This window comes from Stigmatopora nigra, chromosome 12 (assembly GCF_051989575.1).
Source record: "Stigmatopora nigra isolate UIUO_SnigA chromosome 12, RoL_Snig_1.1, whole genome shotgun sequence".
Lineage (NCBI taxonomy): Eukaryota > Metazoa > Chordata > Actinopteri > Syngnathiformes > Syngnathidae > Stigmatopora > Stigmatopora nigra.
Window position 1 is genome coordinate 2621688 of NC_135519.1, and position 22804 is coordinate 2644491.

Consider the following 22804-nt stretch of genomic DNA (forward strand, 5'->3'; position numbering starts at 1 on the left):
TGGTAAGTGTACTTTTAGTATGTATGTATTAATATTTCCGAGCAAAGACTCCAAATTTTTTCTCTCTTTGAATCATGCAGCTTTAATAAAGACGGATCTAATTCAGGGATTTTATAGGCTATCAAGTTTTAATTTTTTTTATACTTGTTTCATTGCTTGGCTTTCAATTTTCAACCTGGAGCATCATTGTCACGTTGCCACTTTGGGTACATATACAATCTCTATCTAAATAGAACAAGTGTTACTATATATCCAAAACACAGTGTTTTAGTGCATAGTAGCGGCTGTTCATTAACATACCTATACTAATAATGTTCCCAACAATGAGAAGGAGATTTATCGACAGGTAAGGCCAACTTTTTGAGAGAACACCCATGGTACCACTACAGAAGGATATTTAAAGACTAACCATGGCTAGTTAGGCATAATAGAATCAGTATCTACATTTTTTTTACAACATGGCTGTTGGTTGCTAGGTCTGACAAGAAGAGCTGCTTTGTGATTTCAATAAAAACTCTGATGAAGAAGGCTTCAACTAATCCTGGGTGCCACTATATAAGAAGTGTTGGTCAAGTTACTACTTTCAAAAAGTAAAGAGATATAGTTATTGTTATTTCTGTGAAAAAGTAATCAAATTTCATTACTCGTTACTTTTACTTTACTTAAAAAAAAGGATAAATTGTTATTTGGATCACCACTAATTCAAGGTGTCCCATGCCTCGTGCCCAGAGTTGGCAAGTATAGACTCCAGCACCCCCAGTGATCCGTACTAGCCATTGCAGGGTGTTTTTTATTGTCTCTGATTGGCTTACTCTGACATTTTGCTCTATGCTAGTCAATCAATAACCTCTTCCGTGGTGCTCTTTATTAAAGTTAGTGTGAGACAAGGGGGGTGCTGGAGCCTATCCCAGCTGACTTCGGGCCAGCGGCAGAGGACACCCTTAACCGGTGGCAAGCCGATCGCAGGTCAGGAGGAGACGGACAACCATTCACCCTCACACTCATACCTAAAGACAATTTAGAGTGTCCAATCAGCCTACCATGCATGTCTTTGGAATGTAGGAGGAAACCAGAGTACCCGGGGAAAACCCACACAGGCCCGGCCAGAACATGCAGACTCTACACAGGTGGACCAACCTGCATTTGAACCTAGGTCTCCGACTGAGTACTTAAGTGTAAAATAAAATGTTCTTAGTCAAATTCTTCACAACACTGATTGGCTAAGCAATGTCACACAATCATCTGCAGCCAGTGATGTTATTGTGAATAGACATGACGACTCGATGCGTCTTGACCTCCCTGGCAGAGGCTCCACTGGTTTAAAAGGAAGAGGAGATGGGGAAAATGAATGAAGGAAGGGGTGAAACCCGGACTTTTCTGAATGCAGAGAGACTAAGAAGAAAATGGGTTTAGAATGGCGGACAAAATTGGAACACATATACTCGCTGGAAGCGATCCAATTCACTTTTGAAAAAGCGCTTGCTCCATTTCACACCGCACATCTGAGAAAAAAATGCTGGGGATACACCAAAAAGTGGTGAAGGAGTGTGATAAACACTTGTAAAAATTAAGAATAAAGAACTGACTTGCAGCATCTGCTTTTGATGATTTCAATATTCATGTGTTGATTGGAAACGCTCATCCACGTTCTCGCCTTCACGTGGGGCATATTTAAGTATGTGCATAGTTAAGCCTCACGTCGGTAAATTGGGATCTTTCGTGTTTTTCGGGGGGAGGCGGGGCAACTGGCTGAGCTGGAGGGTCCTTGCCATAGGCCGGGAAGATTTTGTGTGTGGGCGTCGCTCGCGCTTCATGCGTGCTTAGTCTCAGCTTTTGCATATTCATGCATGGAAGGTGCAAAAAAATAGTTGCAATGAGAGAGGTGGAACCCTTTCAGTTACAAACATCCCGACACCCATGCAAGCAAGAGCGGAAACGGCATTGAAAAAAACATTCTGATGGGAAATGTTAACCCGTTTGCAGGCATTGATGGTGAAAGACATGTAATCCATTTGGACTGGGGGGGTCCGATTTTTTTCTAAATTTACGTTTTTTTTGTTTATTTAAAAATGTTACTAAAATCAAATGCCAATGGCTGGTCACTTCCAGACCCCCCTAATAGCAGCAGATGAGTACTAGATTTCCTCAAGAGACAGAATGTCTACTGCAGTGTGAAAAATTGACTCATACCTGTTTGGGCATTTATGATAGAAATTGCCAATTCCATTTAACTTTTCCTCTAGTTTTCAGAAGTATTTGATATTGTTTGTGTCATTATATTTTTTTTCTCTAAATGTGTATTCATTTTCTGTTTGAATGTTTTGTTATCGTACTGGAATCTTTTAGAAAGGTGTTTATATAGTATAAATTCATTATTATTGTAAGATCGAGGGAAAAAAACATGTGTTATGTCATTATCAGCTATTAACGGTCATAAATTTCCAATCCATTCTTACTGAGAGTAGTGGGCAATAATCTGTAGTCAGTTTTGTAGACAAAATGGATTGGATATCTATCACCTTCTTAGCCTGCCACATACTTCCACAACAAGAGTCGTCACCTTGACACTTTCCAGGGATGAGCAGCTGAGCAGAACCAGGTTGTTCCCATGCGCATTTTTGGAGTTCCAGGGCCACAGCCCCTCATCATGATCACTGGACCTCCACCAACACAGTGCTAAGACCTGCATTGAGTTTAGCGCAAGGCCTTGATGGAAGCGATGCGCCCATCCTGGCACCTCCACACTTGTCACCTACAAAAATAAAAAAACACATGCAAAATTCTTGCGTATGTATTCGCCATGTTACACACTACATGCTGGACGCAACACAACACCCCCACTTTCCACAGTAGATGCACATATCGCCCTGGTCCAGTGGGCTAAGCTGGAGGAGAGCCGAGGAAGGAAGAGGGGGGCTAAACTAATCCAGCCCGGCAGAAAAGTGCTTTCTGCTTATTGCTGACCAGCAAACGCTGGTAGGAAATATATAAATATATAAATATATATCTAGAAAAGAGATGAGAGGGCATGTGCGAAGGGTAGATATAGTGTGTTATTATTAAACCGCTGATTCCCTCCCCCCATTTTCCCCAATCTGTCAGTGATCTCCCATTCAGCGGTTTTGGGCTACACTTTGTTCCCTTTATCGTCTGCAAGGCTGCCATCATTTTCATTCAGCTCCATACACACAACCGCATGCAACAGTGAAGCTCAGATGGGTACGCTACTACATAGAAATAAGTTTTAACAAACACATTTTGCTTTATGGAATGGAATGTCATTTTGGACATCCTGCTCCTGATTTCACAAGTGAATGCTCCTTAGTTTGAACCGAAACCTCTTATTGATCTAAAAAAAAAAAACTCAATTTATTCAGTTCGCTCTTCTTATCTTTTGGACGTGTCCATCCGTCATTCAATCAAACAAGCTTAAGTTCACTACCTCTAAGCTAATTGTCTACCTCACTCTTATTCTTCATTGCCAACTTGACGCGTCAAGGCTTGCGGATAGAAACAAAGGTTACGGATTGCGTGTTTATGAAGGAGCATCATGACAGGGATTCTAGTCAAATAACTCATTGGCTGCATTTGACACCGATATATGGTCAATCCATTTTGACTAGCACGGTTATCAGCGATCAAAGGAAATGAGTGAATGAGTTGTGAATGTTCGACCAAAGGCAAAGTGTGCCAGGAGAGCTCATTATGAAGCAAAGCGTGGCAGACCTTCCCCCAAAATATGCACATGGCTAAAATGAAGCCCCACAGAAAAAAAATAGACATTAATAATAAAAGATGAAAAACAGAAATGAAGAAAAGGTGGTGTAACAGCCAATGATGCTGAGGTCGGTTGATGGTTGCAGCTGCCTCAGGTGTTGGAATGTTTTGTTAAACATACATAAAAACTAATTACAATAATTTATAAATCATTTTAAACCTATAAGTAATTGAATACACTACAAAGGAAATGCATTTATTGTATTTGTATAACTAGAAGTCACACTGGTGTGTAAGTTGCATTTTTGGGGGCAGTTTATTTTAAATAATCAGAAATGATGAACACATTATAATTACTATGATTATATATAAACATTAAAGAATAATACTTAAATATGGACCTGTTAATGTAACATTTTAACAGTTTTGTGGATAACTATAACATTTGGCTATAATCTGAAATATTTACAAATATATGTTCATTAACATGAATATGAATATTTATTTATTTAATTTATCAGAAACAAAGAACACATGATAATTACTAGGATTATATATAAACATTAGATAATCACAGTAAAATATGGACCTGTTAATGTAACATGTGAAGTTTTGTGGATAACTATAACTTTTGGCAATAATCTTAAATATTTAAAAATATATGTTAATCAACATGAATTTGAATATGTTCATTAATATGTATTGTCCCGTCATTGAATAAATTAAACTAAAAAAAGAAAGAAAAAAAACATATTAGTCACACTTGAGTATAAGTTCAAAGCTTAGCCATACTGCGAAAAAAGTTCAAACTGATAAACTTAGCAAATATAATAGTTTACCTAAAAATTGTATGGCAAAGTTTTCTCCCCTTATTAATGATTACAAATCCCCTTATTAAGTGCTACTAAACCATACATACAAATGCAAGGCGGTACATATTTACTCAGTAGGGGCGCACTTAAAAGTCAAAAATTTTACCCTAAGTGGATGTAGTGCTCAATCAGTTGGTGCATCATTTGTATGCAGTACACTGCTTTCTGACGCGCTATATTTTTATGAAGAAAACATACACATGTGAAAAGAGAATACGCTTGCGCAGATCATGCTTAAAGCATGAGAACATTAGGAGTCAATGATGACGTTTTCGTCTGCTACCAGTGACCGAGACGATCCGGATTAGAGCTGAAATGGTTAGAACGAGCTTTACAAAAAACATACTTAAAAAAATTCCCGCACAAAAGTTGTTATTTCTACAATTTGAAATGATCCAAAAAAATGTATAAAACATGAGAAAAACGTATACGTTGACTGGTATGTCAACGTGTGTATGTTGTGTTTGTTACTGGTGTACAATTTGAACCCAAAATGCTTTTTAAAAATGTATTTTGTACTTATACAATTAAATTGGATTTACCTTGATTGTAGAAGGCGAAATCTTTTCTATGTCCCTTCCAGTTTCATGGGTGTGGTCCCTGTCCTTCTTGTTGAGGAAGATGACGGCCAATTGACTTTGCTTCAGAAAGGACAACACGAGCAGCCCATCACCCAAAATGGCTGAAACAAACCATAACAAAATTTAATGATCATGTGTCATTTTCAATGAGGGCAATAGACGTTCAATCAATTTGGACAGTGATAGCCCATCACCAGTCATTGGATCGAGTGTCTATCGCCATTAATGGCACCCAATGAGTTGAAGCATCTGGATGTGTTATACATTTAGTGCAATATTTCCTGAAATCTTGGTTCCCATTCCTAACCCAGATTCTCCCAGTTCTCCCAGTTTTCTTAAACGTTCTGCTTGACAAGCTCCGAGGCTTTTTATGTTATTGGTGTTATTTTATATAAAAACACTCGATCCGGTTCAACTTTTCAGTAGCCGCATTGAAACGCTGATTAGCAATTAAGAACCCCCCAACACACACACCACCATGCCTAAACACCCCCACTCTCCTTCAAATTAATCTGTTTATGAAAGCAATTAAATGGCAACGAAGGAAGGGGGGCTGTAACACATGTCTCTCAGATATGCTGCTTTGAGTTGAATGAGTAAGGCTGCACCCTGAGATTTGGAAATCTAACCCACAATTAACCACGCTATGTATACTTGTATGTGTGTATTTATACACGCGGAGGGTGCTACTATGATTACACTTCAAATGAATTCCAAATTAATATGCAAATAGTCAGAAAGGGGGTGAAAAGACGGGTTGAAAACAGAAAACCAGGCCAGGCGCCTTGCCGCTGTCCCCGTATGCTGAGTTTTGGGATCATGAAACATTGGTATGTGCAAAATACCCCTGTGGTTTGAACACCATTATAAAATTTAGAGTTAGGAGGTGATCTGTGGCTTTTAGTTGCAACGGTTAATGCAGTATACTAAGCATCTTTGTGATAGATTAAAGGCAAATCAAGTTAAATGCAGTTTAGTATTGATCTCGACGGGTGTCTATAAACGGGATTAGAATTAATCCCATTCGTTCCCAAATGAAGGAGAGGATATGAGAGCGGGCTGTTCAGCCAATGTCGGACCAGGTGGCCCTTTCGGTATTAAGAGTCCAGACGGACATGACCCCCCTTCAAACATACCCCCACCCTTCCGAACACAAGCACAACTGCAAAAATCAGCATGAGCATATGTCAACATACTGTACAAGGAACCCACCCATATGTACTGTATTTGTATGTAAAATGTATGATTATTCTCATATTACATTTTTGAAATTACTTTCTCACTATGTATTTTTTACACCCAAATACTATATATATCAATAAAACATTTTTATGTTTATTTCCCCAAGATTTTTTTGCAAAGAATTGCATATTTATTCTCTTTGTATTATTTCATTTTCTGTTGAAGAATGATTGTATTGCATGTTTTTTCGAGACAAAAATCAATCAACCAAAACCTTTCAGACAATTGCGTCTTGATAAAATAGTTTTAAATCTTTCATTTTGAGTGTATTCTCAGTTTTGCGCAATACGTGGTTTTGTAAAAATAACTTTTTTCTAATAATAAAAAATATTTAGAAAATATTCATTCATTTTCTGAGCCACATTTTCCTCGTAAGGGTCGCGGGCGGTTCTGTAGCCTATCCTAGTTGACTTTTGGGCATGAGGCGGGGGTGACCTTGAATCGGTGGCCAGACAATCGCAGAGCATGAGGAGATGGTCAACCATTCCCACTCCTACTCATACCTAGGGACAATTTAGAGTGTCCAATAAGCCTACCATGCAAGTCTTTGGAATGTGAGAGGAAACCAGAGTACCTGGAGGAAACCCACACAAGACCGGTAAGACCATGCAAACTCCACACAGTGAGGAACGACCTGGGATTGAACCCTCGACCCCAGACCTGTAAATCCAGCTAACAACTGTACAGTACTACAGTAAATATAGTTTGAAATTGTTTTAAAATATTTTTTTGTTAAAAAGCTAAAATGTAATTCAATATTTTTGGTCTTAATTTTTAAAGGCCCATTTGTTCCCAAACAAGCATTATTATATGAAAGCACACCGTGCTCACAACTTCAGACCTTGTGTTTGATTAGCTTTTTGGAGTCCATACATTCACACAAATACTGCAAGCATGTACAAAAAGCAACCATTTTCACACAAAAAAATCAACATAAACATATCCAACACACTCCCATATGAAATATATGCAAGCAGTCACCCGCCAGCATAAACAAATGTAATACAAATTCACGCATGCACACACATACACAGATGCACATAAACTGGAAGGCACATCCCCCTCTAAATCCATTTAATTCCATCTCTTGAGCAGCGTGTTGACATAAGAGGCCAATGGGCTTAGCCAAAGCACATTTAAAACAGCAGTAAATGAAACCGGCTATGAAAAATCACTTAAGGACGCTTAATCGCGGAGCACATGGGCGGCTCGTCGGCCAAAAAGGACGCGGCTAATTCTTTGATGGAGCAAACATATGTAATCTAGCCCTCGCTATGATGCAACGGAAATACGGCCGTGGAGAACGCGGACAAAGTTGAATAAAGGAGAATTATCCGCCATTGTTACACCACTAAGGCATAGAAGAAAGATGGTGGACCTGGCTGGAACACACTGGCTCCTCACAAGTCTGGCTGCGTTTATTCTAATCCGGGAGTCGCATAAACGGGATTATCTTCTCCATTCGCATATTAAAAAGGAGTTTGTTTCTATGGCGTGTTGAAACAAAAAGGGCAGCTGGCAAAGGATTGGCTCAATAAATATGAGACATAAAGACGCTGCAACATCAAAAGCAGCCGTTTGTTTGAATAAGTCAACTATTTGACTGCAGAGAAAATCAGTCAAACTCAAATACATTTTTACGCAGTCAAATCTACGTTGTTTCACTTTAACATCCGGTCCAGGATTACTTTATCTGCAATTTTCTTTCTAATGGTATACAAAATACAACCTTTTTGTTTTTTATCAGTTTTTTTCCTCAAATAATGTCAAATTTTAATTTTTCTTAAAGAAAATACATTTAACCCAACGAAATTAACCTTGTAAATATGATACTATGCTCATGATTCTACAAAAGGCAGTGCTCTTATAATTACTATATCGGATGGAACATCGTGAAGTGAATTTTGCTAATTCAATTCAAAATATGCTTCTACTTGCGAATAATCCAAGTTACAAAACTACTTCTGGAACCAATTAATTCCATAAGTAGATATACCACTGTACATAAAGAATACAACTTTATTCTCAGAGTGCCTCGGTGACACAGTGGTTAGCACGTCCGCCTTACAGTTCTAAAATTGAGGTTTTATTCTCAGGTGGGTTTGCATATTCTTCCGGTGCTTGTGTGGGTTCCCCAAAACATTAATGGTAAATGTATTAAACGCTCCAAAATTGTCCCCAGGTATGAGTGTCTAAGTGCACGATTGTTAGTCTCCTGTTGCCGTGCAAATTGGCTGGCTACCAATTCAGGATAGTCCCCGGCTACTGCCAGTTGTTGCTGTGAATAGGCACCAACACCCACGTGATTCCCATGAGAATAAGCGACTATTATGTAACTTTTTGCAACATTTTTCCATAGAACAACCACACACACAAACTCTAAACTGTATGTCTTAATTGCACGTGGCAAAGTGCACTCCCAAGTGTTCATCCTCTGATTACCTAACCATTCTAATTTAACGAGTGACAGATGTGAGGAGAGCTGCACTCCCACACAATCCCCATCATCAAACCCCCCCACCCTGAATTCGCCCACTCCTACTCCTACAAGCATTACGCTAATAATTACCACAGCAGGAGGCGGCCTATCACGTGACTACCTGTGGACTACTAGTGCGTGTCTATTCTATGTGTAATATGTATGTATTTTTAAGGATACAAAGCGCAGCAAACAGTCACTTGTCTTTTCAAAATAAATCTCTTATTACATTTACAAAAGGCAGATGTGTATGCGCGAGTGCGGCTTTATCGTGTGTCTTTAGTTTAGGCTAAGCGAGGTGTTATGAACAAAAAATTGATACAGAAACAAAGAAATAATTAGCAGATTTTCCTTGCCGCTTATTCTCTGCTGAGCAAGGGCAACTAGCAAGGGAGGTGAGGCAGAGGGATAAGGTAAAGTGGGGTGCGGGACCCCCTGGAGGAACCTGCAATGGAGGAAAAACACTGATGGATGCTCTTAAGAGAAGGCCCCTGGACACACAACACAAAAGGATTTGTCCGCAATTAGCTACCAGAGACGGCTTGCTCACCTGTGGCACCTGCATTGTGTGTGACCGTGTGTGTGTGACCGAGGAAATAAAAGGGTGTGATTAAAAATGTGGTTCCATGTGTGAGGAGCAGGGAATAAATGATCACGTTACAGTCCCATTGACGATAATAGACGTTGAAAGCATTTTGAATGGTGTTGATTATTCCCTCCTAGTAAAAATTGCTTGGACACTTTGGCACCAGTGGCAGCCATTGAAATTAAACTTTAAACTTTTTAAATTTGTTGTTTCCTACTGTATTTGTCAGACCGCAAGCCACCACTTTTTCTCTTGCTTAATAACGTATAGGGGAATTTATGGAATTTTGCAGCCTAACAGACTTCATGCTTTTCTTGTTACAAAGCAATTATTTTTACTCATCAACCTCACTTTGCGACCCAACTCATATATCCAACATAAATCTGTATTGAGACAGTAGCGGGGACAACTCGAAGTGCATTGTCGAGCACAACTTTATCGTGATTTCCTATTGGGAGCATTTTTAACATTATTTATGTGTCAATACTCATTTGTGTCAAGGGGAGACCCCTCTGCCTCTCTCTCTCTCTGGATTTTAAAAGTGCCCTGTCCAAATCAGGTGGTGTCTGTAGGTATAATATCTGATAACTATGAAAGACAAAAGGCAAGACCCTATGCTTTCTTTTCTCTCACTAACCCTCAGTCACGGTGTCACCTGGCAGTCGCCCCACCAACACTCGGTCGATGCACACTTGATCAAGTTGGGGTCCGCTGAGGGTCAAGGTTACCAGTATACCGCTGCTAAGTATCAGCTATTGAGAGATAGACACACACACACACACACACACACACACACACACACACACACACACACACACACAAATAAAACAAATTAGAGTGGGGAATACACAGGGGAGAAAAGGGAAGGAGCAAATCAAGGAAACTACAGTGGACCTGCTAATTTGTGGCCTGCTCTGGGAGGACTATGAGGTAGAACTACATAAGGTTGAATGAAATAAGAGTGTGCATGCGTATATCCGTGTGTGTGTGTGTTTTTGTGTACCTGGCAACAGTAGGTGTTCCTCCATCTGGTTTGAACGCAGGTGTTGGTCTGTAAAAGTTCCTGAATAAGCATAAAGTGTTAGGCAATAGAAAAGAAACAGGTCACAATCAGTCATAATCCTAAACCAAATGGGTCAAGCATAGCACGTGACATCTCACTATTCTGTTATCCCTCACCAGATTACAAACACGAAAAACAGATTGATCGAAACATATTAGGTAATTGACAGTGCAGAGTAGCTTTTCTGCTTTATTACATTCGCATCCCTTTCTCCACTCATCGAAAAGAAGAGCTGCAGCAGTGTTTGTCAATGGTAAAGCAGCTTTTTTATTCCCATATCCGTTCTAATACACAGGTCACTTTTTGGCGTTTGATTGTTCTCCCCGGGCTTGTGTGGGTTTTCTCCAAGTACTCCAGTGTCCTCCCACATCCCCAAAACATGGAGCTTAGGCTTTTTGAATGCTCTAAATTACCCCATTGGTATGAGTAACAGTGTGAATGGTTGTTCTTGTCTCCCTGTGCCCAATGAATGGCTGGCCACCAATTTAGGGTGTCCCCCTCTGGCCCAAAGTCAGCTGGGATAGGTTCCAGGAACACCCGCAACCCTTATGAGGAGTGGTTCAGCAAACAACTGAATGAATGAGACCGAATGACCACAATTGTGGACATTACATTTTGGTTCATTTAGGTCACACTATATATGAAATATGCTGTTCAAAAATTTGAATTTCAGTTTTTTACGGGTTAAAGTATTTTTTTCATATTAACGAAAAGAGTCACATGTCCTATAAAGCGGTTAGTATAGTAAGTGTATTTTAAGAGTGGAGAATGAGTCTACGTCAGTCAAACCCACTTCCATTAATTGTGCAGGTGGTACAAATAAGCAGACAATTGCCAACACAGGTTCTACAGCTTGCCCAGACTACTTTTGTGTGTGTAATGTCAGTCATTCCTGCCACATTCCAAACCCTGCTGCGGTGATTGGATGGGAGGAGAGAAGAACGAAGAAGGAGGAGAGGGCGTGGAGGTAAGCTATGTGTTCCTAGTTTCAAACAATACTCACGAGTGAGCAGTGTGTGTGCGTCTGTGTGTGTGTGTTTGTGTGTGTTTGTGTGTGTGTGTGTGTATGTGTAGTCACAGACAGGTTCCAGCAAACAAAGCCAGGTCTGTACTGGTGCCCCAAGTACAGGGGCGAGGGTGGCTGGGGTAGGCGGTGGAGTGAATGAAGGGAGAGGAAGGAAAAGGAGGAAGAAGAGGAGGGAGGATGGGGAAGGGATGAGGGGGCAGCCGGCGAGTCCCCTGATCCCCTCAAATATCCCCCTCGATGACAGAGCAGGGCCAAAAGAGAGGTGATGAGAGAGGAGCAGGGAGGCAAGAGAACAAACGCGAATGACGGGGAGAGTGAAGGCCAGAGGTAGCGCACAGAGAGAATGCCCCTATTTGTTAATCAATCAAGCGTTTCGGAAAGGGAAAACTCAGAAAATCCCCCGAGGGAGAAACACGGGGGTTGAACGACAGAGGCGGGCACCTCTAGCTCCTTCAGCGAATCGCGGAGCCTCTCCGGACGACGGTTCGCAGGGGTCCACAAGTAGCCTCGAGCTAGAAGACAAAACCATGTCGGAGATCATGTGACTTGAACTTTTTAACAAGTGGAAACTGGAGAGAGAAAGGAGGAAGAATGCGAACAAAATCCAAACGTATTTAGCTGAAGTGTGACAGGGGGTCAATGCAGTGAATAAAAGGTGGTGACAACACAACCAAGATGGAAGTGATGCTAATTATGTTAGGGAAAAAAAACGAATAACTAAGGGTACTAATTAAAAAACGAGGCTATTGTTTAAAAAAGGACTGTACGGATGTGAAATGGGGGAATAAAGACGTGTGCTTAACCCTTTATAGAGTAAATAAGTATTTTTACTCATCAATAAAAGAGCGGTGGTTTGGTGTAGCGAGTCGTTAGCTCGTCGGCCTCACAGCCCTGCGGTCCTGGGTTCAAATCCAGATCATGTCCATCTGTGTGCAGTTTGCATGTTCTTCCCAGGCCTGTGTGGGTTTCCTCTGGGTACTCCGGTTTCCTCCCACATTCCAAAAACATGCATGGTAGGCTGATTGGACACTAAATTGCCCCTAGGTATGAGTGAGTTGTGTGTATGGTTGTCCGTCTCCTTGTGCCCTGCAATTGGCTGGCCACCGATCCAGGGTGTCCAGCCTCTGGCCTGGAATCAGCTGGGATAGGCTCCAGCACCCCCACGACCCTAATGAGGACAAAGGGGTTCAGAATATGAGAGGAGATGATTTGAAGATATTTACTTTTTTACCTCGTTCTGTTTTTTTTTCCCATTTGAAAAATGTAGCTGCCATCTCTCCCAATCAATATGGGTTGGATGTCATTAATTCGGGAAAACAAAATTACATTCTTATGTCTCTGGTATGATTATCAACACAATCAGAGCTTTTAAGTGTATGTTTATCTGCAAACACCATGTTTTAAAGCGCAATACGACAATAAAGTGGTTTTCCATTACTGTGGCATGGTCCCCAGAGCGGTGAGTGGAAGTGTTAAGTCGGCCGCTTTCAGCCCGGAGTAGGCCAACGTCCTTTCAAAAACAGGTCCTCGAGGATAGCGCGTACTTAATTGCTGCGCACTCAAGTTATCTCCCTGACGCCACCTCTCGCTTGGCGCAAAAGGCCTCCTTCATGTTGGCTTCTCCATCTCTGGTGGCCGAGCAGCGTGAGGAAACAGAACGCATAATTGAATTTGAGTATCTGCTGGCGGCCACATATAAACGACCTCAGCTTCAATGGTGGGAACAGTGGGGAAAAAGAGGGACTGTTGTTTTTAATGGAGTGCAATATCTGGAAAATAAAAAGGAAAGTTTTCCATTAAGAACGCATGGGAGGAGGAGGTAAACACTATGTAAATGCAGGAAGGGAGGGTGTGGCGGTTTCTGCGGTGTTGCGGGGCGGGGGATGTGATGAGTGTTCGTCTCCTGATAAGACAGTCTGTATTCCACTACTGGTTGAGTGGGAGGGTGAGAATAAAAAGAAGTGATTTGCCCAAGACTCAAAATCATTACTGTACCTTCAGTAAAGTGGACTTTCTCATTGAAATAGTGATGCTCTTGGGTATTGGCTGTGAGGGGGGAAAAATACAGTTGAGCATTACAAGATGAAGAAGTCCCTTATACTTCAGTTTTTATGGTGAATCCTGAAAATCATCCCCAAACACTATATATGGTTGATCAGGACTGGATATTAGAGATAAAAAAAATCTGGTTCCATGCTTCATATGTGTTAAAGTGAATGATGTTATTGGAAATCCTGCTTTCTGGCTTCGCCTACTACTTTACAGTATGTAGAATGTATCCGTTTTATGTCTTTTGTATCATGTAGTCTTTGTATAATAGACGCTCAGCCGTGAGCAATACGGCAGGGTCCCCGCTGCTGCGCGGTCCTTCAGCGATGGGTGATGGTGTATGCACAGATTAGGATACAATATTGCATCCTATTACATTTAGGAATGGCTTCATGAGAGTTTTTTTTGCGAATCTGTAAATAATTAAATATTTCACACAATTGAGTGGGAGAGGAGAGACATCTCTCCTCAACTTGTGATTGAATTCACTTCAAAATGGAATATTGGGTTTCACTTGTATAGCACTTTTCTCCGTTCAAGTCAAGCCACTATTGTCACTATTTCCTCATTCAACTACTGATGACGCAGTATCAAGAGCAATGTGGGGTTCAGTATATTGTCTGTTGAACTCTGGACAAGAGGCTAAAAGTGCTGTTGGAAATTGTTTTATATACTATGCAAAGTTGTGGTCATAAGTTTACATACAATTGTGAAGAACATAATGTCATGGCTCTCTTGAGTTTCCAGTTATTTCTACAACTCTGATTTTTCTCTGATAGAGTGATTGGAACAGATACTTCTTTGTCACAAAAAACATTCAAGAAGTTTGGTTCTTTTATTAATTTATTATGGTATTTATCATGGGTGAACAGAAAAAAAGTGTTCATATCTGCTGGGTCAAAAATATACAAACGCTAATATTTGGTAACATGTCCCTTAACCATTTCCACTTCAATTAGGCGCTTTTGGTACGAATCCAAAAGCTTCTGGAGAGCTTCTGGTCGAATCTTTGAACACTCCTCGGTGTAGTTCAGTTAAATTTGATGCCTTTCTGACACGGACTTGTTTTTTCAGAATTGTCCACAAGTTCTCAATGAGGTTTAAGTCAGGACTTTGGAAAGGCCATTCTTTTAGCCTGATTTAGCCATTCCATTACCATTTTTGATGTGTGTTTAGGGTCATTGTCCTGTTGGAACACCCAACTGCGCCCAAGACCCAATCTTTGGGCTGATGACTTTCGGTTATCTTGAAGAATTTGAAGGAAATCCCCCTTCTTCATTATCCCATTCACTCTCTATAAAGCACCAGTTCCATTGGCAGCAAAACAGCCCCACAACATAATACTACCACAACCGTGCTTGACAATAGACATGGTGTACTTGGGATTAAAGGCCTTACCTTTTCTCCTCCAAACATATTGTGGCCAAACAGCTCGATTTTTGTTTTGTCTAACCACAGAACGTTCCTCTAGAAGGTATTATCTTTGTCCAATTGATCAGCAGAAAACTTCAGTCGAGCCTTAAGGTGCCGCTTTTGGAGCAAGGGCTTCTTTCTTGCATGGCAGCCTCTCAGTCCATGGAGATGCAAAACACGCTGACTGTGGACACAGACACCTGTGTTCCAGCAGCTTCTAAATCTTGGCAGATCTGCTTTTTGGTAAATCTCGGTTGAATCTTCACCCTCCTGACCAATTTTCTCTCAGCAGAAGGTGATAGCTTGCATTTTCTTCCTGATTGTAGCAGTGGCAAAATAGTGCCATGCACTATATACTTACAAGCAATTGTTTGCACTGTTGCTCTTGAGACATGCAGCTGCTTTGAAATAGCTCCAAGTGACTTTCCTGACTTGTTCAAGTCAAGGATTCACTTTTTTATATCCATGCTGAGCTCATTTGACTTTCCCATTGTAGCATTTGTGGGCTTTGGCATCCAATGAGCCCTATTTAAATGGCTTCAGAGAAGTCACCAGCTGTAGTCACCCATAATCACTTGCGAAAACTGATGGAAGAATACATTCTGCTGTCTACCAGCAAATTTTGAAGGAGAGCGTCCGGCCATCAGTTCGTGCACTAAAACTTCAGCGCTCTTGGAGCATTGAGCATGACAAGGTCCACCTCTGAATGGGTCAAAAAAACAAAGTTAAGGTTTTGAAGTGGCCAAGTCAAAGTCCGGACTTTCTGTTCATCCTAGAAACCCCTCTAATATTGCAGAATTGAGACAATTCTGCAGAGAAAAGTGGTCCAAAATTCCTCCAAAGGATTGTGAAAGACTGATAACTAATGATCGTAAATGCTTGATTTCAGTTATTGCTGCCAAAGGTGGAACAACCCTTTATTAGGTTCAGCTGCAATTACTCTTTAACAGCGGGCTGGACAAGTTTGTAATTTTTTCTACCTTGGTAAATAAAATGATCATTTAGAAACAGCATTTTCTATTTCCTTGGGTTATCTCTGTGTCATACTAAAATTGGTTTGATGATCTGAAACCTTTGTGTGTGATGAAAATGCAAAAAACACATTTTTACGCCACTGTCGGTCAGTAGTGTTATGTTGACATTTTCCATAATGTATGATATTATCATGAAAACTCAGCATAACTAGTATTACAATATTTAAAAATTCATATAATCACCGAAAATACATATATAATATAGTAATCTTGGCTATATTATGATTTGGCACAACTCTATATTCATTCATTCATCTTCCATTCCACAAATCCTCAAAAAAGTTGCAGAGGGTTGCTGGAGCCTAACCCAGCTGACATCGGGCAAAAGGCAGACTACAACCTCGACTCATCACCAATCAGCCATTGGGCAGAGAGAGAAACATAAACAATCATGCACACTCACAATCATATTTCCATCAACAGAAATTGTACCCGCACCTGCCCACACCAAAGGTAAGTGAGTGAACCTCTACACCACAAAGTGGCTAAGTCACAGCCTTATAGTTGGGGCATTTTTGTTCTAAATTTCTAGGACTGCAATTCGGTCAAAAATGGCTGCTTCGAACAAAAAACCTATTCCCTTTCAGGCAAGGTTTACCAACTTATTGGTTGCCAGTGACAGCGATATAGATCCAAATTATTTGAACTGGGAGTGCTGGCAGTTAATAATAACATTTCAGTGCCACTGACGTTGACTTTCATCCAATCTATTTTGACTCAGACGGGGTGCAGCAATTCATTACTGCCAACCCTTTCCGTTAAAATTGATTGGGCGTCTATCACTAGCACTGCAAGCCAATGATTTGATTATTTAATTCTCAACTTCATATGTCAAACTCCATCATAAACCCGACGGAGCATTTTGGCAAACCATTCTCCACAATGGCGCCTCTTGGCCGGGTCACAGCCAGCAAGATGGCGAGCCTTCCAGTTGGAACATCCCCTGGATTAGCAGTATTAATCAGATAAGGGGGTGGGTATTGGGGGGCGGCTGACAGGCCCAGACATGGGCACCTGCTCAAGGAGAAGGCCGGGTGTGGATGGGAGGGGAAGGCTTCTGGTGGGCTATTTGGCTACAGGGGACCCCCGAGGCGGTCCAATGAGCCTGGGTCTCCCTCTAGTGGGCACGAGACGCTCAACTAATGCACACTCAAACAGAATGCGAAAGTAAACGGTTCAGGGCAGATTAAAAAGAACAACAAACTGTCTTATAACAGAAGTTAGAGGCAAAAATAAAATACTCTTCATCTATCTTTTACTTGTACAAGCTGATTTGCAGAAGTAACGTTCAAACAAAATTAAAAGAAAACAAGAAGTCACCACACTATATATACTGTGTGTCCAGGACAGGTAAGGGGCTGCTGTTAAAAGAAAAAAAAGCAACTTTACATTAGGGCGGCTCCAAATGATAATTTTGATAGTGAACTAGTAATTACTGATGATTTTTGTGATTAATCTACTGATCTTTTCATATACTGCATAAAACATGATTGTTGTTATTAATTTGGTTTTATTAGCATTTATTTTTTAAATAAAAATGTTTAAACATTGAAGTAATAACTTTTTAGCAAACACCAAAAAGTAGAACTTTTCATGTCAACAATATCTCTAAATGGCGAATCCATTATCAAAATAGTTATGGACTAATTTGATCATTGTTTCATTTCAAATTAGTCATTTTGACATGGCAGCCCAACCAACCATAAAGCAACTGTGTGTTTGTGGGGAGAAAAAACATAATTTCAGAAGCAATTTTAGCAAGATCACATTTAAACTCAAAATTCAAAATCCACAGAGAAAATAAATATTGCACACAAGTTTACAATTTGGTTCTGGTGTTGTTTTGCTTAGCAATTGAGTTCTATATGAAATGATAACCACTCTGCCTTTTGGTGTAAATGGATTGGACCTCTATCGCTGTCATTGCAGCCAATGACATTAATAACAAATGATGACACCATCATTGATGCCTATTAAGATGAAATAACCCCACAGCTCCAATGACAAAAAAGGGGCCGCTTATACGAATCCTCCTGGCCTGAGGCAATATATGGGCAGCCTCCACGAGAGGAGGGCCCCTTGCTATGGGATCTAGGAGAAAGTCAACAGTTTAGCTCTCCTATCGCTTTGTGGCAGGACCCTGGGTCAACATCAGCCTGGTGGTAATAATAACAACAACCTGTGCACATGTTTTAACATGTAAATCTCCCAGACTAACACAGCCTGTGTGTAGACAAGAATAATCAAAGACCCACCTTACCCTTAAACAAAATCAGCATCTAAGTTATGTGTGTGTGTTTGCATCCAAATACAACTTATCAGAAACACAAACAGAGGAGATATAAACACTATTTACCTGGCTTTTCTTTATTGCAGTACTGATATGTGCCAATATCTGTGTCTGTGGGGCGAGAGAGGGAAAGAGAGAAAGAGAGATGAGCATCGCGCTGTCAGGGTAAAAAAAAAAAAAAGAAATAAAAAACAGCACAAGACAAATCAGCAATTTTTGCACCATGGGATAAACAATCGCTATCAGGCACCGGCCTGTCCCGTCTGCCAGCAACGTGCTTTAGATAAGACCACAGGAGAGGGGTGGGGGCGTCATGCCAGGAGGGCCTGCCTGGATGGAAGGTGGTCCAAGAAGAAGAAATAGAAATAAATTGATGTGGGGCTGGGGTTAATAAAGACAATTGTTCCCATTTTGGCCTTTCGGAGAATCTAACGGACACATTGAAAATAGAATCACAAAAACATGTATGAGCTGTTAACACACACTGCAACAGAAATTGTAGAGGTAAGCATTTTTCTGCTAAACGTTATTTCAGCAGGGCCCAAAAGTCAATATTCGCACAACACATCATTTCTTTATCGTGCTGACACTTTTTCTGCTGCTGAGGTCACACAAATAAAACAAACACACACGCACTATACTCCACAAAAACAGAGAACAACTGAGTGTATTTAATATTGAGCACTAATTTAATGAATCTGGACTGTAAACATGGGAAACTACAGTAACGTTGTTTTATTTATTAACAAATGAAGTAGAGGTATAAATCAATGTCAGGATGATTACACCTTGAATTCAGTCAGCCAACCCACACGGAGATAAAGAACCATTTAAGTTGTTGTCCAACCAGCCTAACATGTATGTTTTTTGGAATGTGGGAGGAAAATGGAGTACCCAGAGAAAACCCACGCAGGCCCTGGGAGAACATGCAAACTCCACAAAAATGGGCCGACCTGGATTTGTATGGATGACAGCCTGGATTAACACAGAATATGTGGATTCGCATTCAAATATTTTCAAACCTGAAAAGAAAAAAAAACACTATCTTCCTCGAAAGTCCAGTAGAGTGTAAAAAACGGTGTGGAAGAAAAAGAAAACAAGAAAATGGAGAAATGCCGCAATGGGAGGAGATGGACAGATAGCTGCCGAGCATGGAAAGTGACAAAAATGTCAAACGCATGGCCACTATCGAATCTTTGAACTGGAAGGGCTGTCTAAAGGCGGCTAATGTTTGTGAAAAAAAATCTGAAATAAAAGCCAAATACAGTGGTATTTCGACTCACAAAATGAATTGGTTTCAGAACTTGTTTTGAAACTTGGATTTTTCCTAAATAGAGCCATATTTTATGTGTAAATTCTCTACCGCGTTCTACGGTCCTTTAAAAAAATAATGGCAACTAAACCATTGGTGTGAAAACCGTTCCTCGAGGGCCGCTGAGGGTGCAGTTTTTTGTTCCATCTGATCCAGCACAGACACTTTTATCAATGAGATTTCTATAGAAAACAAGAAGCACCTGACTGCAATCCACTGATTGCACTTGCAGGACACCAAATTAGTGAAAAGGTGTCCTCTTTATGGATTGTGATGAAAATCTGCACCCACTGCGGCTCTTTGTGGAATAGTTCCCCACCCCTGAACTCAACCCGCATTTAGCATGTCGAGGAACGTCAACATTTAGGAAACATTTTCAACAGAGACAAAAATCTTTTTCCACAGGTGATGTGCGCGTTGCAAAATTCACTCACAAAAATTATCAAAATGCCCTAATTTTCCACAAAAGATGTGAGAAAATATGTACTAATGTATTAAAATGTCGCTATTTATGCTTACTTCTGCTTTATAATCGTAGCGATGGTAGGTGGGTTATGGCCAAATTGCCTTGTAGTATCAGACGTGGATAGTTAATAGGACCCGCTTCTTCCATTTCATTCGCAGTAGTACGTAATTTTAATTTAAAGTTGCTTTAACCACGTCGGAGGAAAAAAAACATGGATAGTTGATTTTGTGAGACAGCCAATGGGAACAGATACAGAAAATGTATTGATGTTTTGGAGGTTTTCATAACTTAGATCTTAGTTTTGTATATTGGAACAGTAATTTGCATGTTAACGCCTTTTTTTTGTATGTGGAGGCATAGAGGTACCACAGTATACCAGAGGGTAGCTAAACCTTTTATTCGCTTATGCATAAAGTACCATATATTTCAGTGATATTTTTTTCTTTTCTGTTCGGTAGCTCTTATAATAAAGCAGCATTTTTTATTATTATTTTTTTTATATATATATGATGTTTTCATTTCCTGCGATCGGCTGGCCACCGATTGAGGCTCCAGCACCTCCCTGTGACCCTAATGAGGATAAAGCAGTTCAGAAAATGAGATGAGATACGTTTTCATTTCATTTCGCTCAATGCCCTTCTTGTACATCATGATGATGTTGCCACTTGGGATGCGTTCATCTGTAACCACTCGGGTGAGTGTTCCATTTTGATAACACTCTTGAGTTCCCGAGTGCATCTGTGTGTGCTCTATTTTTATTCGATTTTGCATATACACCCTTGAATAGTTAGCACCATGGGCTCCGTTTGTGCAAAAATTGGTTAATTTCAGATACATGCCAACATTTGTCTGCCACATTTGATCCATTGAATTGCACAGGTAATCATTTAATGGACCAATTTGTTTTCAATCAACAATCTCAATTAAATAATTATCTAGTTAAAATTTGACAAACATCATTGTCAGTGGTCAACAGTGAAAAAGAAAACACCATTTCAATCTGGGTATGTGGCCCTTACAACAAGCAACAATTTCCCCTCCCTTGTAAAGTCGGGTGCCGTTACGCTAAACAATTACAACTGTCATCGACGAACAACTGAATGCTCCGAAAGCAACACAAGAATTCCAATTGACGTCAAGCGGCGTGGACTGAGTGTTGACAGAACACAATGCCATAAACGTGTGGTGGAGAGCAAACAAAGTGACCGATGACAGAATTGCTGAGCGAAAGACATGGAACTGGATAGTAAATACCTTGAATTTGAAGAGAGCTCTTGGTGGACCACAGGTGGAGTTCAGCCAGGCAAAACGCCATTTTATGTAGTCAGGAAATCCGGCTCTGTCTGGATCGAGAGGGAACTGAAAGAGTATGAGAAAAATACAAGAGAAAAATCAGGTTTCCATGCTCTAACGCTGTGAAGTTGATATACACTGATCAAATTGTATTTGGAGGGACTGCTGTATAAATGATTGTTGCCAACTCTCCCAGTTCAAAAAGATTGAATGTTTATTGTCATCCATGGTTGCCAAAAAACGAAACTTGTTTGAATTCATAACTGTGGCCTGCAATTATTGTTGTACTAATTTTACACACTGATGCGTGCAATGCCACCTGCTTAGTGCGACCTGTCAATCCTCAAGTGGACATCTGTCATTGCGAGTCCATGATGTGAAAAAAATGGGTCCCATGACAGCCTATCAATGTCATCCTGAGGTCACCCCTCTGCGGTGGCTCCTCTCTTTGCTTCCATTTTGTTTACATAGACTTACTCGAATGGTAGTCAGTAGAGCATATATCTCCACAAAAACGGAGTAATAATAATTCAATGAGGACAAACATCAGCTCACTCCTATTCACCAGTAAGCATATTTTCTAGGCTTAGAACACAGCACAAAAAATGCAAATGTGTAATTTTGTATATGCTTAACTCTGCAGTCTTCAGATCATTTTGTTAATGTCAGTAACTTTAAACTATGACCCACAAAAACGAATCCCCATTCACTTTTTGGGGTTTTCAACTCTGGCCCAGGAATGAACCCAAATCAATGGAAAATATATATATATATATATTTTTTTAATAATCCAAATAAATATAAAATGATATTCCACAAAGTAAATAAGAGTTCCCGCTAAATACACAGAAATGGACTCAGATGTAACCCCAAAGTGCTCCAAAATCAACATTAAGCAACAGCTAACTGCTACACAAAATTATCAGGAAATGACACATGATCGGAAAAATACATTGGCCAAGATTTCGAATTGTTCCTATTTTGTTCGAAACATGATTTCACTTAAAACAGTATGTAGTGGAGTGTGGCGAGTTGGGGTACGTGTATACAGTGCCTTGTGAGTATACTGCGTCTTGAACTTTTAAACATTTTGCCACATTTCAGGGTTCAAAATTGTTTGGGGGAATAAACAACACGTGGAACACAACCGTGAAGTGGAATCTAATTTATTGGACATTTTATACATTTTTTTAACAAATAGAAAACTGAAAAGTGGGGCAATGTGACTCGACCTTTACTTTCAGTGCAGCAAACTCACTCCAGAAGTTCAATGATCCTATGTTTACTGATGATGAGAATATAGTAATTTCTCGAATTTCACGGATAATGTGGACCAGACATCGATATTCGAAAAACCATGAAGTAAGACCACCCCTATTA

The 22804-nt window shown here is 40.3% G+C and overlaps 1 protein-coding gene across 1 annotated transcript in view; it reads right to left on the reverse strand.

The window, feature by feature from the left end:
* wdpcp (WD repeat containing planar cell polarity effector) overlaps nucleotides 1-22804 on the reverse strand; it is a 66310-nt gene that overhangs the window by 28133 nt on the left and 15373 nt on the right. Inside the window, exons 3-10 of the mRNA XM_077730424.1 lie at nucleotides 21386-21490; nucleotides 18420-18464; nucleotides 13563-13613; nucleotides 12009-12079; nucleotides 10481-10540; nucleotides 10115-10229; nucleotides 5132-5271; nucleotides 2561-2752 (exon numbers count right to left, since the gene is read on the reverse strand). Coding sequence (XP_077586550.1) covers nucleotides 2561-2752; nucleotides 5132-5271; nucleotides 10115-10229; nucleotides 10481-10540; nucleotides 12009-12079; nucleotides 13563-13613; nucleotides 18420-18464; nucleotides 21386-21446 — 735 coding nt within the window. The 5' untranslated portion in view covers nucleotides 21447-21490. The remainder of the gene's footprint in view (nucleotides 1-2560; nucleotides 2753-5131; nucleotides 5272-10114; nucleotides 10230-10480; nucleotides 10541-12008; nucleotides 12080-13562; nucleotides 13614-18419; nucleotides 18465-21385; nucleotides 21491-22804) is intronic.